The sequence below is a fragment of the Poecilia reticulata genome, linkage group LG14, assembly GCF_000633615.1.
Source record: "Poecilia reticulata strain Guanapo linkage group LG14, Guppy_female_1.0+MT, whole genome shotgun sequence".
Taxonomy (NCBI): domain Eukaryota; kingdom Metazoa; phylum Chordata; class Actinopteri; order Cyprinodontiformes; family Poeciliidae; genus Poecilia; species Poecilia reticulata.
In genome coordinates this window covers 2,563,439-2,579,730 of record NC_024344.1, presented here as the reverse complement: position 1 = coordinate 2,579,730, position 16,292 = coordinate 2,563,439, and the positions used below count along the sequence as shown (strand labels likewise).

The 16,292-nt window shown below is 36.4% G+C and overlaps 1 protein-coding gene across 2 annotated transcripts in view; it reads left to right on the top strand.

Annotated features, from left to right (window-relative positions):
- The window catches only part of rad50 (RAD50 homolog, double strand break repair protein), a 28,326-nt gene that overhangs the window by 6,616 nt on the left and 5,418 nt on the right, over positions 1–16,292 (top strand). Inside the window, exons 15-24 of one of the 2 annotated variants that reach the window (XM_008426949.1) lie at positions 256–493; positions 1,901–2,090; positions 3,109–3,235; positions 3,818–4,011; positions 4,392–4,502; positions 4,775–4,867; positions 5,058–5,171; positions 6,350–6,477; positions 6,630–6,731; positions 7,032–7,154. In XM_008426949.1, coding sequence (XP_008425171.1) covers positions 256–493; positions 1,901–2,090; positions 3,109–3,235; positions 3,818–4,011; positions 4,392–4,502; positions 4,775–4,867; positions 5,058–5,171; positions 6,350–6,477; positions 6,630–6,731; positions 7,032–7,154 — 1,420 coding nt within the window. Of the gene's footprint in view, positions 1–255; positions 494–1,900; positions 2,091–3,108; positions 3,236–3,817; positions 4,012–4,391; positions 4,503–4,774; positions 4,868–5,057; positions 5,172–6,349; positions 6,478–6,629; positions 6,732–7,031; positions 7,176–16,292 lie in introns of those variants that run through there. The other variant, XM_017308758.1, reaches the window with a different exon arrangement.

The following is a 16,292-nucleotide window of genomic DNA, read 5'->3' as shown; positions in this document are numbered from 1 at the left end:
TTTGTAAAATACAAGTTGTCTGTGTGAGTCAGTTTTAAACCTTATTGGCCATGAATGTGCATTTATTAATTGCAACTTCTTAACTTATTATTAATTGCAACTTGGAATGGGTTTATAAAAAGTTTCCCGGACTTATGTTTAATCTAATGAATGCTATGCACCATTTATTTTGGGGCTGTGGGATAARAGTGTGTGCATTTACCACTGTTGTGTAAATATGTTATGTTTTCTCTTTTTCCACCTGTCCTGATAAAGCCATGTTAGCAGGAGCCACAGCAGTGTACACTCAGTTCATCAGCCAGCTGACAGAGGAGAGGGAGCCCTGCTGCCCTGTGTGCCAGCGGACCTTTCCTTCAGAATCGGACCTGCAGGAAGTTATCAGCGACATGCAGTCCAAACTGCGCCTGGTGCCTGACAAACTGAAGAACACAGAGCAGGACCTGAAGAAGAAGGAGAGGAAAAARGATGAAATGATGGCACTCAAACCTGTGAGGTATGCTGATTTAACTGCTTAGTTAAAAATAACATAAATRAAGCAAAGCYGTMATTTTTTTATTGCTTCAAAGAAATTAATGAAATCATTATCTTTTTACCTGCAGATGCAGAGATTAATATTTTTCTTAAAAGTAGCATTATTTATGCAGTTACARACGTTTAGTCCTGCTTTCACCGTTCTGTTTTGGTTGGTCTGTAAAATGATAGAATAGTAAGGAACACATAACATGAGACTCTCATTGAAAATGAAATATCTGCATATTCATAAGTGTCGTCGATGTTGTGAAAATAAAATCATTTATGTCCTTAAGCTTCATTTTCATCATAGTTTTCTATTTCTATAGTTGAAAACAGTCTTCAAACTAATTTAAAAGTTTAAATAAAACAAAGTAGATTGGCCAGCACAGTTGGTAAACTTCCAGCCAGTTCCACTAGATGGAGCTAAATTCTCATAGGATGTAAGTTTTACTTCATAAGACTAATTGAATTGTGTTCTTATCCAGTGATCCAACAATTTCTTTTTTGTTTAAATTCTTTTATGTTTGTATTTTCTGGCTACTGATAAAACTAAAAAATGCACACACTTACTGACCTCATGATGAGGTAGATCTTGTTAAAAACTGGTTTGGATCACTGTTGTGTTAACTCCTTGTGGTTGATTGATTCAACAATTTTTTAAAAACATTTTTCAGATGTTTTGTTGAATATTGGTCAGATGCACATCCATGGTGCTAATCTCCTATATCTTCCCAAAGTTGCACAAAGAACAAGTGAAAGTGGAGACCACTAAAATACAGTGAACTCTCTGTGATGTTCAATATACAACGTTGAGATGATTCGAGGTATAAAGAGATGGGCCTGGTCCGCAGTACGACTGATTTATCCTGTGGGGTTTGACTGAAAGGAAAAATATCCCAATGTTTTATGGATGAAATCAAGATCGATTGGATCAGTCAACATTTTTCTGCTCTGTTATTATCCAGTTATATTAAACTTGTGAGAATCATGTCTGCAGTGACAAAAGTGGCACCTGGTGTAGTTTTCTTCTATTGCAGATTCTCTGCTTCAAGCATTGAAGTATTTTGCCTTCAAAGATTGTACTGTAACCACTTTGAACTGCCTTTCTCCTGAAAATGTGCTATATAACTAAGATTACCTTACCTTACTTCCTCATTCCTTGGTTGTGAAGAGTGATTATCTGAGCTCTCTTTGCCTTTCTGTCATCTACAACCAGTCTGCCCATTATTCTGTCATTATCAAAACATTTTAATCCACACAACTCCTACTTACCTGATACTCAGCTGTATTTCTGACGTATGCTGCTAGTATGAGAAGATATTAAATGTAAAGTTTGAAAAAAACACTGCATACTTCATTTTTACCTAATTTATTTATTTATTTGCAGACAGGCCATTGTACAGTTTCAGGAGAAGGAGCTGCCTGAGCTGAGAAACCGACTTCAGATTGTGAACAGAGAAATCGAGAGGCTCAAGGCTGAAATAGAAGAACAGGAGACGCTGCTTGGTACCTTACTGTCTGAGGAGGAAACAGCCAAGGCCTGCCTACAGGACATCTCTCTGATGGACAGATACTTGGTACCACTGCATCTTCTCATCACCTTAGCTTTTCTAATCTCCTCAACAATTAGTATAAACATTCTAGCCTTTCGCCTACGTTACATGAAAGTCTTTTGCTACAAGGGCAGATCTGGTCCTTCTGAGAATCAACCAAGATTCATTTTAGGTGTCTGCAACCAAAATTGTCATTTGAGTCTTTTTAGATCAGRTTGATTTTCCCATCCAGCCTGTCACCACAGATCCACTTCATAACGCTAAAYGTTTCATTTGAATCTTGCTTTTTGTGTCTTTTTAAATAAGAAAAGCATTTTAATACCAAGTTAATAATTGGATAGCAAAAGGTGCTTAATAGGAGATTTATTTTACAGAATTTGAACTGGGTGAAGCTGAAACTCGATGAATCCTGAGTAGAACATATTTATAGACAAGGGTTTTTTATCTTAAATGCAAGATGTATATATTTTTTGTAAAGTTTTGATGTAATAATCATTGCGAGTAGTATTTYTTTAATTTGCATATCCAGATAACAATTACTCGATTACTAAATTAGTTGACAATTATTTATTTCAACAAAGCTTCATTATGATTAATTAGATTAATCGTTTSAACCCTRGAAATAGAGTAGCAAAACATTTCTCATTGCCTTTCTCTCAAGGTAGACTCAACAGAGCTTATTTTATTGACATTTTCAAAGTTTTWGTTTTTAGAGTTTGTTTCCACAACAAAGTGGTATCGTTGTTGAACCAGTTTTCATAAATTGGACCTGATGCTGATGCAGTTGAAACAAAACTGGTTCTAAGTTTGACTGCATTTCCACCATACGAAAGACAGAGCAGGTTTTCTGAGCAGAATATGGCAAGAAAAGGAGTGTCGGAATGAGAGGACATTCTGACCTCTCAGTGGTCAGAATGTCATGGCCTAAATGTGCATATTTATATATTTTTTGTGTTACTGTTAAAACGTTTTCCCCAAGCTGCGTTTGTTTAAAATATAGGCTGTCAATTCTGTGCCAATTCATATATTTGTYAATTTGCAGATGGACCTTAAAGAGCTGGACAGAAAAATAGCTCAGCAGGCAGCTAAACTCCAGGGAGTAGAYCTGACCAGAACCATTCAGCAAGTCAGTCAAGAGAAACAAGAAACGCAGCACAAGCTGGACACCAGTAGGTTTTCCTCATTCACAAACTCCAACAGTGCATTGTAGTTTTAATGTTTTAGTTTTGCTTTTAATACTTGCTTAATTGCCTTGACTTCACCTACTATTTAAAAGCTTAACACCTGCAAGCAACATAACCGCACACACAATTTTAATCAAGTCATACTTGTTTCTACAGAGTATTGTGTAATACCGTGCAAAAACAAAACGAGAAAACATTTTTTTGCTTAATTTGGTAAAAAAAAAAAAAAAAACATTTTGTCAGATTCTAACAATAATGTTTAAAAATAGTTTTTGATAATAGTTTTTCTAGTGTCTTAAAAAGATATTTAGCTCATAAATGTGTTAGTTAAAAGAATCCTCTTAGAAATGTACACTTATGCAGATACCTATTAAATGTATTAAATGGATAATTATTAAAAAAAAAACAATACTCTAAAGCAGAACCTGATGAATCTTGTTTGCACATTAGCATYATGCCTTAAGAGTCAAAGTTGATCCACTTTTGATTCAACTCTTAAACGTCATTAGCAGATTGGGTCATAAAATAGTTTTTCTGTACTTTGTCTTTGACATTGTCTCTTTCCAGCCTCTAGCAAAATGGAGCTGAAACGTAAGCTGATCCAAGACCAACAGGACCAGATTCAGAYCCTGAAAAGTGCCGTAAATGAAACGAGAGCAGAGAAGCTGCAGCTAAGCAGCGACATGCAGAAACAGCAGCAGCTGGAGGAGCAATGTGTTGACTTTACTGCAGAGATTCAGGCTTTAACCAGAGACATTAGGGTAATTATTATAACACATCATTTTGTGCATACAGATCAATTCAACAAATCTGAATATTATTGAAAAGTTACTTTTCAGAAACTCAACTTCATAAGACAAACATATTGAATGGATTAATACACAGTTTAATGTTTTTAAGGCTTATTTCTTTTAATTATGATTATTTTTCACATCTTACGAAAACCTCACATTTTAGGTTGGAATATTATATCAGACCATTTGTTTATACTGAAATATTGGCTTAATGGAAAAAGCCAATAAATGTTGTTAAATGTTGTTTTCTAAAGAACAGATATATTGTTCTTGTGACAATACAGTTTTGTATTTGCATATTAAGAATTGATTTTCCAGTAATATTTGACAAAAAAAATTTCATACAGGAAGCAAAGGAACAACTGTCACCTCTGTCTGCTGCTTTGGAAAAGCTGCAACAAGAGAAACAAGAGTTAATGGAGCATAAAAGAAAGAAGCAGGAAGAAGGCCAAGARAAGGTTGATAATTATTCATGTTCTCATCTCACTCATCTCCAAACTATTGGTGTCTCACACGTGATGCACAAAGGAGATTCTAAACTCTGTCATCCTTTTCTGCTTTTAGTAATGCTGTCATGTCACCTGSYGATGTTTTTTTTTTTTTGCTTTCTCACAAGATTTGGTGATATACTATGTAGTAAAAAAATAAACTTGCTGCTCAAGTTAAATATCTTTAATATCTTTCATTTCAAGTAATGTGAATTTTACAATGTAATCACTGTTTTTTACAGATAAATGGCATAAAAGAGAGGGTGAAGTCTGTCTCAATTTTGGAACGAGATATTAAAAAATATATGGATGACGGAAGAGAGGAATATAAAGAGGTAATYTGTTCACGGATTTTGGTTAATATTCATTTACATTTTTTAGCTTTAATTGYTTGAAAGTACAGTAATCACTCACTACTTTTCCCTTAAAAGTAATTGCAATTATTTCTTTATTTTAATATATGAAAAACCTTACCGACCGTTTTTAATTTTAACTGCATCAAACAACTGTTTAYTCTTGCTGCAGCAAAAGGAATCAGAGCTTCAAGAAACCAACACTCAGCTCCATGAGGCTGAGAAGCAGAAAGACAAAATTAATAAGGAGATGGGAAACATCCGTCAGGACATAGATACCCAAAAGGTACAGACTTTTGGCTCATTATTTTTATTTTTAATATTATTATTGAAGTATGGTAGTGTTAAAGAAGAACAGAAATTGGCGGTTAACGAATGGGCTTGATCAGCCCTGACTGGGGAAGAGCCGGTCAGAAACTCAAAAATCATGTAATCAGTGAAAAATACATGATACATGATAACGCTACCAGGTCGGGCTGACAATTCCTCTCTACTGTGTAAGTGGTTTTAATGAGTGAAGAAAACGCAACCATACTTTGATATGCGATGCAGTAATGTCAGGAAAGTGCTATTCTCCTGGGAACTGTCARGCCCAGCCTGGTTCAGTGGATTACCAGAGAGTGAGGTAATCCACAGAACATGTCTCCACTGCTACAGTTTCCAGTGAAACCGCATGTGGTATATCATGGCCATGGAAACGTATTCTCTGAAACTCTGTGTGCTCTATTCTTGAGCTGGTGTGACAACTTTATGAAGTTTTGGGATCTATAGGCGTTGTAGGTTTTGGCGTCTGTATTGAACCAGAAGATGCATAAAAGTCTTTTTGATATCTTAATGTATGGGTAACACTTTACTTGAAGGGATGTGCATAAGACTGACATGGCACTGTCGTAAACATAACACCTGTTACAAACATGAAGGAGTCTAAACGTCCTCATGTTAGTCTTATGCACATCCCTTCAAATAAAGTGTTACCTGTAATACGTTCAGGCTGCGATAGAACAAGATTTCTGGCGGAATTGGAATTGAAAATGTTTTCAGCCTTCTAAAAATCTCAGTTAATTTAGGACCTATTTTCTCTTGAGAATGTACATGACAATTTATGATTTAATAATGGTAACCACTTGTATAACATTAAAGGCGGTAAAAAGTKCCAACTCTGTGATCAATTTGTTTTTGTCTTCCAATGACGGCTCTCGCATGCACAGTATGGTTCCATCTCTGCTTCTAATATCAATAATCAATAACTAGCTCATTGCCAGAAGGCTGGAAATTATATTTTGAATTCTTTAAACAAGTTTTTTCTTATCATAGTTCCAAAAACTATAAAAGAATTGGTTCAAATATGTAATTGACAAAAAACCTGGAGACCAGAATTGAACCCTCAACATTGTGCTCCGGACATTTTTCTTTAACAGTGTTGTTATTATGTATTTGTTTCTTGCATATTTGTTATTTCTTCAGGTCCAAGAGCGCTGGTTGCAAGACAATCTGACACTGAGGAAACGAGTTGAGGAACTGAAGGAGGTTGTAGCTAAACGAGAAACTCTTATGAAAGACATGGGCAACATGCAGGTGTTGCAGCTGCGCCAGTAAGAGCACTTCACAATTTGAATTAGTCTGTTGAAAAACAAGTACAGTAGCACTTCAAGATAGGCCAAGACTAATAGCCTCTTCACTATCCCTTGAGTGGAATGTTTTTAGTGTTTCAACCCTCTCTGTTTTATTTTCTGTGCTTTTTTAGAGAACGTCGTGATGCAGAGCGCAAGCTAGAAGATTTGAAGAAGAACCGGAGCATCGCACTAGGTCGGCAGAAAGGCTTCGAAGAAGAGATTCTGCATTACAGGTAAAACAGACATAAATGTAAACTGAACTGAAACAGTATCAGCCGAAGTGTTTCATCATACCACATAGTTTGCATATGTGGAACCCAAATGAAAGCTCCTTAGTAGCTTTTATATTCTTCACTAACCGCAGAGTAGCACTGCATCTTGTTTTTTTCTGGAATTACTTAAAATACGGATTTACTGAATAAATAGCTCCAAGACAAGAACTCGTTAAGTGGTACAATATTTGCTATTTGTAAGAAGAGAAAGGTTTCTTAAAACTTTTTTTACAATTTTTTTCTTAAATTAAATTTTTACAGAAAAGAGTTGAGAGAAGATCAGTATGACAAAGCTGAGGAGCGCTACAAAAACAAGATGATCACCATGAGGACCACTGAGTTGGTCATTAAAGACCTTGATCTCTACTACAAAGCCCTTGATCAGTAAGTAACTAATTTGTGTGAATGACTGAATTTTTTCCCATCAGTGTCATTTATCAAAACCTCATCCTTTTAACCCCCAGTGGCTGCGGTTTGATGTTAATCAGGCGTGAGAAATACTGAAACTGCTTGCACTTCGGAACTTTACATGTCTAAAATGTTATTCAAGATAGATGCCAGGTCGAAGGCAGTGGTTGTCTGTGTATTAGCATCACTGATGACATAAATATCCTCAAACGAAAGTAATAGCATTGGGTGTAGGTGGCACATGTTATTTGGCCCTGGTATTTGCTTAACTTAAAAGTCAAGTAAGATATTATCTWAAAAATCCAAAAAATTGCATAATCACCATACTAAAGGGAAGGTATTCACAAACGTTAGTGAAGAATTTAGTATGCTGTCAGAAAGTCGGAATTCTCATAATCTTTCTCTAATAACTTTTTAATACACCACATCTCTGCTGCACGCAGCATTTCACCGGTAACTCTGCAGAATCATTTCTGAAAGACGAGTTTATCAGTGTATTGAACAGGATATGAAGCCGGCAGTGCACCAGTCACACAGCTGGCACTTCTGCATGTTGGCCACCTAGCGCGCTGCCGCGGCTGCATCTCTCACTCAATCCGGACGATTTGGAAGGCGTTCTAGTAGAAAAGCATCATCTGTRTCGGAATTTATATCAACTCCCATGAGGAATMATTTTTCTTCAAAGAACTGCATCAAGGTTTGAGTCAAGTTTAAAAGCCACAGCCAGARGCGGTCCTAGCCAGTTTGGCGCCCTGGGCAAACCACTCTACAGGCTCCCCTGCTCCCCCCCATCAACACATTTGATTTGGGAGGCATGGACATGTYAATYGATATCAATATCAAGATTGTTGATATTCAGATCCTGTGGTGCCGCCCTGGACAGTTCCCCATGTTGCACATATCAGAAACCACCACTGGCCACATATCTCTATGAGCAAAGAATAATGTGTGGCGTGTGCATTTGCATCTCACACATGCTGCCCCGGCGCATGGCTTTGTATCTTCACTGAAACTTGATAAGAGTTTATGTGTTCCCAGTTAGCCGGTGCGTTAGTGGGCCGGTGGTTCAGCCCGTGAAGGAACTGTCGTGCTCACCTCGAAATCATGCAGCATGCTGGTTTTATTTTGCTGGTTTTATTTTATTTTTTGCAGTGCATAAGAAATGCTTTGTCTACTTCCAGTCAAGCCTAGTTGTTGTGTCTTAAATTTAAATGTTAAACAATTTAAAATATTTTAAAATCAAATTTAACAGCCTTGCCATTCTGAATAAATAGATGTTAAAATTCTTTATCTGTGGTCCGTGTTAAAATGTTAGCATTTATGAGGCCTGTGAAGGTTTGGGGGGTCTTCAGCAGCTGCTTATTTCATTTAACCCTGTAGTCATATCTAAATGTGACCAGCATTACATTGTGTTTTTACATTTGACAGATGTGCAAAAAATTGCTATTTATTTTAATACTATTTCTTTGGTTTGTTGTTTTTAACTCAATAGTTGTGTGTTTAATCGTTGTTAATGATGTCTTCCAGAAAAATAATTACCAAGTAATATTTTACATTTCCGGTCAGTGTAACATTTTTTAATACAAAAAACACCGTCGCCCACTGATGAACCACCTAGCTGCCCGACCACTGGGCATAATACGTTTTCTGGGAGAAACTGCTTTTTGTGTAATTCACAGTGGTTTTAAGTCATCAGTTGCATATTGTGTTGGAAATGATCTTTTTTATTAATATTAACATTTCATTCATGTTAAAACAGGCAAAGAGTAGTTCATAAACATTTTTGTACTTTGTAACCTAGACTTAAAATATCAGGATGAAAAAATATGTTTGATATTTTATGTTTCTGCATAATTTGTTTCCATTAAGAAAGGTGTTAGTGGGAATAAACTATATAATTTTTTCTCATAATAAATCATTAAAAGGTTAGTTCTGTTCTTTCTGTTGATTACTTCTCTATCAGTATCTTACCTCCACTAATTCATAGTCAGTTTGGAGAATATGGGAGAGGTTCCAGTGGTAATGATAACAGCTAGCTAAGATTTATTTTAGAGCCAATTTGAGCTGATCTCTGCAACTTAACCAAAAATCATATTGTAAGGTGCCAAATCTTTATCAATTTTGACTCCATCCATCCATCCATCCATNTGTTAAAGAAGAACAGAAATTGGCGGTTAACGAATGGGCTTGATCAGCCCTGACTGGGGAAGAGCCGGTCAGAAACTCAAAAATCATGTAATCAGTGAAAAATACATGATACATGATAACGCTACCAGGTCGGGCTGACAATTCCTCTCTACTGTGTAAGTGGTTTTAATGAGTGAAGAAAACGCAACCATACTTTGATATGCGATGCAGTAATGTCAGGAAAGTGCTATTCTCCTGGGAACTGTCARGCCCAGCCTGGTTCAGTGGATTACCAGAGAGTGAGGTAATCCACAGAACATGTCTCCACTGCTACAGTTTCCAGTGAAACCGCATGTGGTATATCATGGCCATGGAAACGTATTCTCTGAAACTCTGTGTGCTCTATTCTTGAGCTGGTGTGACAACTTTATGAAGTTTTGGGATCTATAGGCGTTGTAGGTTTTGGCGTCTGTATTGAACCAGAAGATGCATAAAAGTCTTTTTGATATCTTAACGTATGGGTAACACTTTACTTGAAGGGATGTGCATAAGACTGACATGGCACTGTCGTAAACATAACACCTGTTACAAACATGAAGGAGTCTAAACGTCCTCATGTTAGTCTTATGCACACCCCTTCAAATAAAGTGTTACCTGTAATACGTTCAGGCTGCGATAGAACAAGATTTCTGGCGGAATTGGAATTGAAAATGTTTTCAGCCTTCTAAAAATCTCAGTTAATTTAGGACCTATTTTCTCTTGAGAATGTACATGACAATTTATGATTTAATAATGGTAACCACTTGTATAACATTAAAGGCGGTAAAAAGTKCCAACTCTGTGATCAATTTGTTTTTGTCTTCCAATGACGGCTCTCGCATGCACAGTATGGTTCCATCTCTGCTTCTAATATCAATAATCAATAACTAGCTCATTGCCAGAAGGCTGGAAATTATATTTTGAATTCTTTAAACAAGTTTTTTCTTATCATAGTTCCAAAAACTATAAAAGAATTGGTTCAAATATGTAATTGACAAAAAACCTGGAGACCAGAATTGAACCCTCAACATTGTGCTCCGGACATTTTTCTTTAACAGTGTTGTTATTATGTATTTGTTTCTTGCATATTTGTTATTTCTTCAGGTCCAAGAGCGCTGGTTGCAAGACAATCTGACACTGAGGAAACGAGTTGAGGAACTGAAGGAGGTTGTAGCTAAACGAGAAACTCTTATGAAAGACATGGGCAACATGCAGGTGTTGCAGCTGCGCCAGTAAGAGCACTTCACAATTTGAATTAGTCTGTTGAAAAACAAGTACAGTAGCACTTCAAGATAGGCCAAGACTAATAGCCTCTTCACTATCCCTTGAGTGGAATGTTTTTAGTGTTTCAACCCTCTCTGTTTTATTTTCTGTGCTTTTTTAGAGAACGTCGTGATGCAGAGCGCAAGCTAGAAGATTTGAAGAAGAACCGGAGCATCGCACTAGGTCGGCAGAAAGGCTTCGAAGAAGAGATTCTGCATTACAGGTAAAACAGACATAAATGTAAACTGAACTGAAACAGTATCAGCCGAAGTGTTTCATCATACCACATAGTTTGCATATGTGGAACCCAAATGAAAGCTCCTTAGTAGCTTTTATATTCTTCACTAACCGCAGAGTAGCACTGCATCTTGTTTTTTTCTGGAATTACTTAAAATACGGATTTACTGAATAAATAGCTCCAAGACAAGAACTCGTTAAGTGGTACAATATTTGCTATTTGTAAGAAGAGAAAGGTTTCTTAAAACTTTTTTTACAATTTTTTTCTTAAATTAAATTTTTACAGAAAAGAGTTGAGAGAAGATCAGTATGACAAAGCTGAGGAGCGCTACAAAAACAAGATGATCACCATGAGGACCACTGAGTTGGTCATTAAAGACCTTGATCTCTACTACAAAGCCCTTGATCAGTAAGTAACTAATTTGTGTGAATGACTGAATTTTTTCCCATCAGTGTCATTTATCAAAACCTCATCCTTTTAACCCCCAGTGGCTGCGGTTTGATGTTAATCAGGCGTGAGAAATACTGAAACTGCTTGCACTTCGGAACTTTACATGTCTAAAATGTTATTCAAGATAGATGCCAGGTCGAAGGCAGTGGTTGTCTGTGTATTAGCATCACTGATGACATAAATATCCTCAAACGAAAGTAATAGCATTGGGTGTAGGTGGCACATGTTATTTGGCCCTGGTATTTGCTTAACTTAAAAGTCAAGTAAGATATTATCTWAAAAATCCAAAAAATTGCATAATCACCATACTAAAGGGAAGGTATTCACAAACGTTAGTGAAGAATTTAGTATGCTGTCAGAAAGTCGGAATTCTCATAATCTTTCTCTAATAACTTTTTAATACACCACATCTCTGCTGCACGCAGCATTTCACCGGTAACTCTGCAGAATCATTTCTGAAAGACGAGTTTATCAGTGTATTGAACAGGATATGAAGCCGGCAGTGCACCAGTCACACAGCTGGCACTTCTGCATGTTGGCCACCTAGCGCGCTGCCGCGGCTGCATCTCTCACTCAATCCGGACGATTTGGAAGGCGTTCTAGTAGAAAAGCATCATCTGTRTCGGAATTTATATCAACTCCCATGAGGAATMATTTTTCTTCAAAGAACTGCATCAAGGTTTGAGTCAAGTTTAAAAGCCACAGCCAGARGCGGTCCTAGCCAGTTTGGCGCCCTGGGCAAACCACTCTACAGGCTCCCCTGCTCCCCCCCATCAACACATTTGATTTGGGAGGCATGGACATGTYAATYGATATCAATATCAAGATTGTTGATATTCAGATCCTGTGGTGCCGCCCTGGACAGTTCCCCATGTTGCACATATCAGAAACCACCACTGGCCACATATCTCTATGAGCAAAGAATAATGTGTGGCGTGTGCATTTGCATCTCACACATGCTGCCCCGGCGCATGGCTTTGTATCTTCACTGAAACTTGATAAGAGTTTATGTGTTCCCAGTTAGCCGGTGCGTTAGTGGGCCGGTGGTTCAGCCCGTGAAGGAACTGTCGTGCTCACCTCGAAATCATGCAGCATGCTGGTTTTATTTTGCTGGTTTTATTTTATTTTTTGCAGTGCATAAGAAATGCTTTGTCTACTTCCAGTCAAGCCTAGTTGTTGTGTCTTAAATTTAAATGTTAAACAATTTAAAATATTTTAAAATCAAATTTAACAGCCTTGCCATTCTGAATAAATAGATGTTAAAATTCTTTATCTGTGGTCCGTGTTAAAATGTTAGCATTTATGAGGCCTGTGAAGGTTTGGGGGGTCTTCAGCAGCTGCTTATTTCATTTAACCCTGTAGTCATATCTAAATGTGACCAGCATTACATTGTGTTTTTACATTTGACAGATGTGCAAAAAATTGCTATTTATTTTAATACTATTTCTTTGGTTTGTTGTTTTTAACTCAATAGTTGTGTGTTTAATCGTTGTTAATGATGTCTTCCAGAAAAATAATTACCAAGTAATATTTTACATTTCCGGTCAGTGTAACATTTTTTAATACAAAAAACACCGTCGCCCACTGATGAACCACCTAGCTGCCCGACCACTGGGCATAATACGTTTTCTGGGAGAAACTGCTTTTTGTGTAATTCACAGTGGTTTTAAGTCATCAGTTGCATATTGTGTTGGAAATGATCTTTTTTATTAATATTAACATTTCATTCATGTTAAAACAGGCAAAGAGTAGTTCATAAACATTTTTGTACTTTGTAACCTAGACTTAAAATATCAGGATGAAAAAATATGTTTGATATTTTATGTTTCTGCATAATTTGTTTCCATTAAGAAAGGTGTTAGTGGGAATAAACTATATAATTTTTTCTCATAATAAATCATTAAAAGGTTAGTTCTGTTCTTTCTGTTGATTACTTCTCTATCAGTATCTTACCTCCACTAATTCATAGTCAGTTTGGAGAATATGGGAGAGGTTCCAGTGGTAATGATAACAGCTAGCTAAGATTTATTTTAGAGCCAATTTGAGCTGATCTCTGCAACTTAACCAAAAATCATATTGTAAGGTGCCAAATCTTTATCAATTTTCCATCCATCCATCCATCCATCCATTTTCTTCCGCTTATCCGGGGTCGGGTCGCGGGGGCAGCAGCTTCAGAAGGGAGGCCCAGACACTTCCCTCTCCCCAGCCACTTCTTCCAGCTCCTCCGGGGGAATCCCAAGGCGTTCCCAGGCCAGCCGAGAGACGTAATCCCTCCAGCGTGTCCTGGGTCTTCCCCGAGGACTCTTTTCTGCATAACAAAATTTAGACATTGTCCTCTGACTGCCAAAAAAAGATACAACATGAACTTGTTGGATATCTGACTGCTTGTCATGATATTTGGAGCATAATTATACTTTACAAATAAAGAGAAGGACTATGAACATTTAAATTTAGGTTTCTGGATGTATAGAGTCACAAGAAAAATTAGGTCACCTCAAATATTTATTTCAGAAATGTTCAAATATTGGTTTAATCAAACTTGAGCAACAGAATTGCCTTGATTTACATTTTAAAAGATAGGTACAAAAATGCATTTACTAGCTGAGGAAAAAAAAGGTGGGCATCAAACACTCCTYKTTTCCCCCTTATCTGACTTCAGTGAAATGCTTCTTGAGGCTGTCTACTACTCTWTGTCATCAGTCTTTGTAAGATTTTGTTCCTTAGAATGAGCTTCTCTCAAATTTGTAAATTTTGGTAAGGAAGCACATGTGAGGAGGTTTGCACTCGCAGACTCTGATAACATCTGAGAAATGAGCAATCACATAATTTACCCATGCATGTGGGTGGGTTATGAGCATCATCCTGCAGTTTAATCAAGATGCAAAGCAAGCGTAAAAAGCCTTTTTTCTGCAGCCCATACATTTACGTCACAGTTTCTGTCTGAATACAAAGCAATCTGTTTCAAGTTGAGATATTTAATGTAAAAATTATAGTGTAAATGGGTCATTTAGTTTGCAAAACAAATGGTGGCAGCACTGTGAATTAAACTTTACAGCTGGCTGTTATAAATGGCCTACTAGAAATTATTCATATAGTTTTTAAAAGCTTCCACTATCAGACATAAATCAAGTTCTTACTGTAGTGACGGTTTAGATTTTTCAAAGTTTTTTTTTAAAATACATTCTTCATATGGAATATTTACATTTGTAATTACTGCATTTAATACAATTCTAAGTTCATAATAAAAGCTTTTTAAATAAACACCATAATTAAGTTGCTCTAGATTTCAAAAGACTTAAAAAGCCGTTAATAATAGTATCTTGATGATAGCAATTATATCTTATATATTAGAAACCTCTACTGTTTGACGCAGATGTGTTTTGGTAATACACACACTTCACCACTTTTGCACCACTCTCCTGCGTAGAGCATATTGAGTTCTACCTAGGAAAGTGAAACTAAATAAAGAGGTAATTAGGTCACAGAATGAGCCACCAGATTGCACCTCAGAAACGTTTTTACAATTTCTGACAGATTTGATCATTTTCCTGAATCTCGGAAGATGCTTTGAATTTTCTTCTTATGAAAATAAGTTGATTGGATACTTAATTTTTAAATAATTTTTTCTAGTTGGAAGTTAAGCTACTTTAAACTTGTAATTTGTGCAGGATGCTAACATGTCTGATATATTTATAATTTTTTTAGAGGGTTTTATGATTTTGGCATGAACATGTCCTTTAACCTTTATRWCATATCTGTGTTTTTATACCACTAAGTTATAACCTCTGCAAACTTAGTTTACTGAACTTTATTAGATTTTTAATATGTGGATGCACAGTATAAATGCCCAGTTCACAAAATAATATGTTACTTTGTTTTCTTTGATTTATTTTTAGTGTTGTATTAGTTGAAGTTATGGCTGAACTTGAGCACACCACATCCTTTCCTATTCTGATAAATCGTTTGCATTGGTTCCGCACTACGTCAGTATTGTGACCTAGTTCACATCAGCAGGTCTAAACCGTTTTCTAAGGCTTTAGCCACTCTTATACCAGTGTGACCGACTAATGCACATTGGCRAAATGTTGCTGTTAATGGCCCACAATGGTCACTGAAATAACTGACAAAAGCAGTAGTAATGAAAMATTTACTGAAAATTAACAAAAAAATCMGACTTTGCTTTTAAAATTTGGTTTAACTGAATGATTAAAAAAGAGCTAATGAAACGGCCAGACAAACATTATGGTATTGAAAATAATTTGAACATTGGCATATGTTAAACTAAAKTGAGACTTCTTATTAACATTACAAATGTCTTCAAGCTTGTAATCAGTGAGCCAGCCTACATACAGGGTGACAAGTGTTTGATGACATGATGTGTACCATACTGAACATGAACCATAGAAAGCAAAGAACGACTGTCTCAGGATGTTAGGAAGAAAATCATAGACAATTATGTCAAATGTAAAGGCTATAAGACAAACTCCAAGCACATTGATGCTCTTATGACTAAAGCTGCACATATTATTGAGAAGTTTAGAGTTCAGTGGACAGTAGCCAAGGTCTAGAGAGGTTAGCTACAAAGAAAATTGATGGCAAATTGAGAAGAAAGATAAAGAGCCCAGAACAACATTACTAAGACATTAAAGGTGAACTCCAAGTTTGAGGTACAGATCACACCATATGTTGTCTTTTGAGTCAAAATGGACTTAAAGTGGGCCGACCAAGGATGAAAAAGCAAATCTGGAATTAGCTACAATGTGTTTTGATGAGCCAAAGTCCATTGGATTCTAGAAAGAAATGTGCTGCCCTTTTGAGGCCCGTTTCTTTAACAATGGCCAATTCAAAAGCAATGTCTGATTTTTGTTGGTGAATTTCCAGTAATTTTTTTTAATGTATTATTGCTTTTTCAAGTTATTTCAATGAAAATATACTTAAACATTCTGTTTGAGGTTGTTGAAACAACGGACRGAAAGCCCTAACTTCAAGTCCGGCAA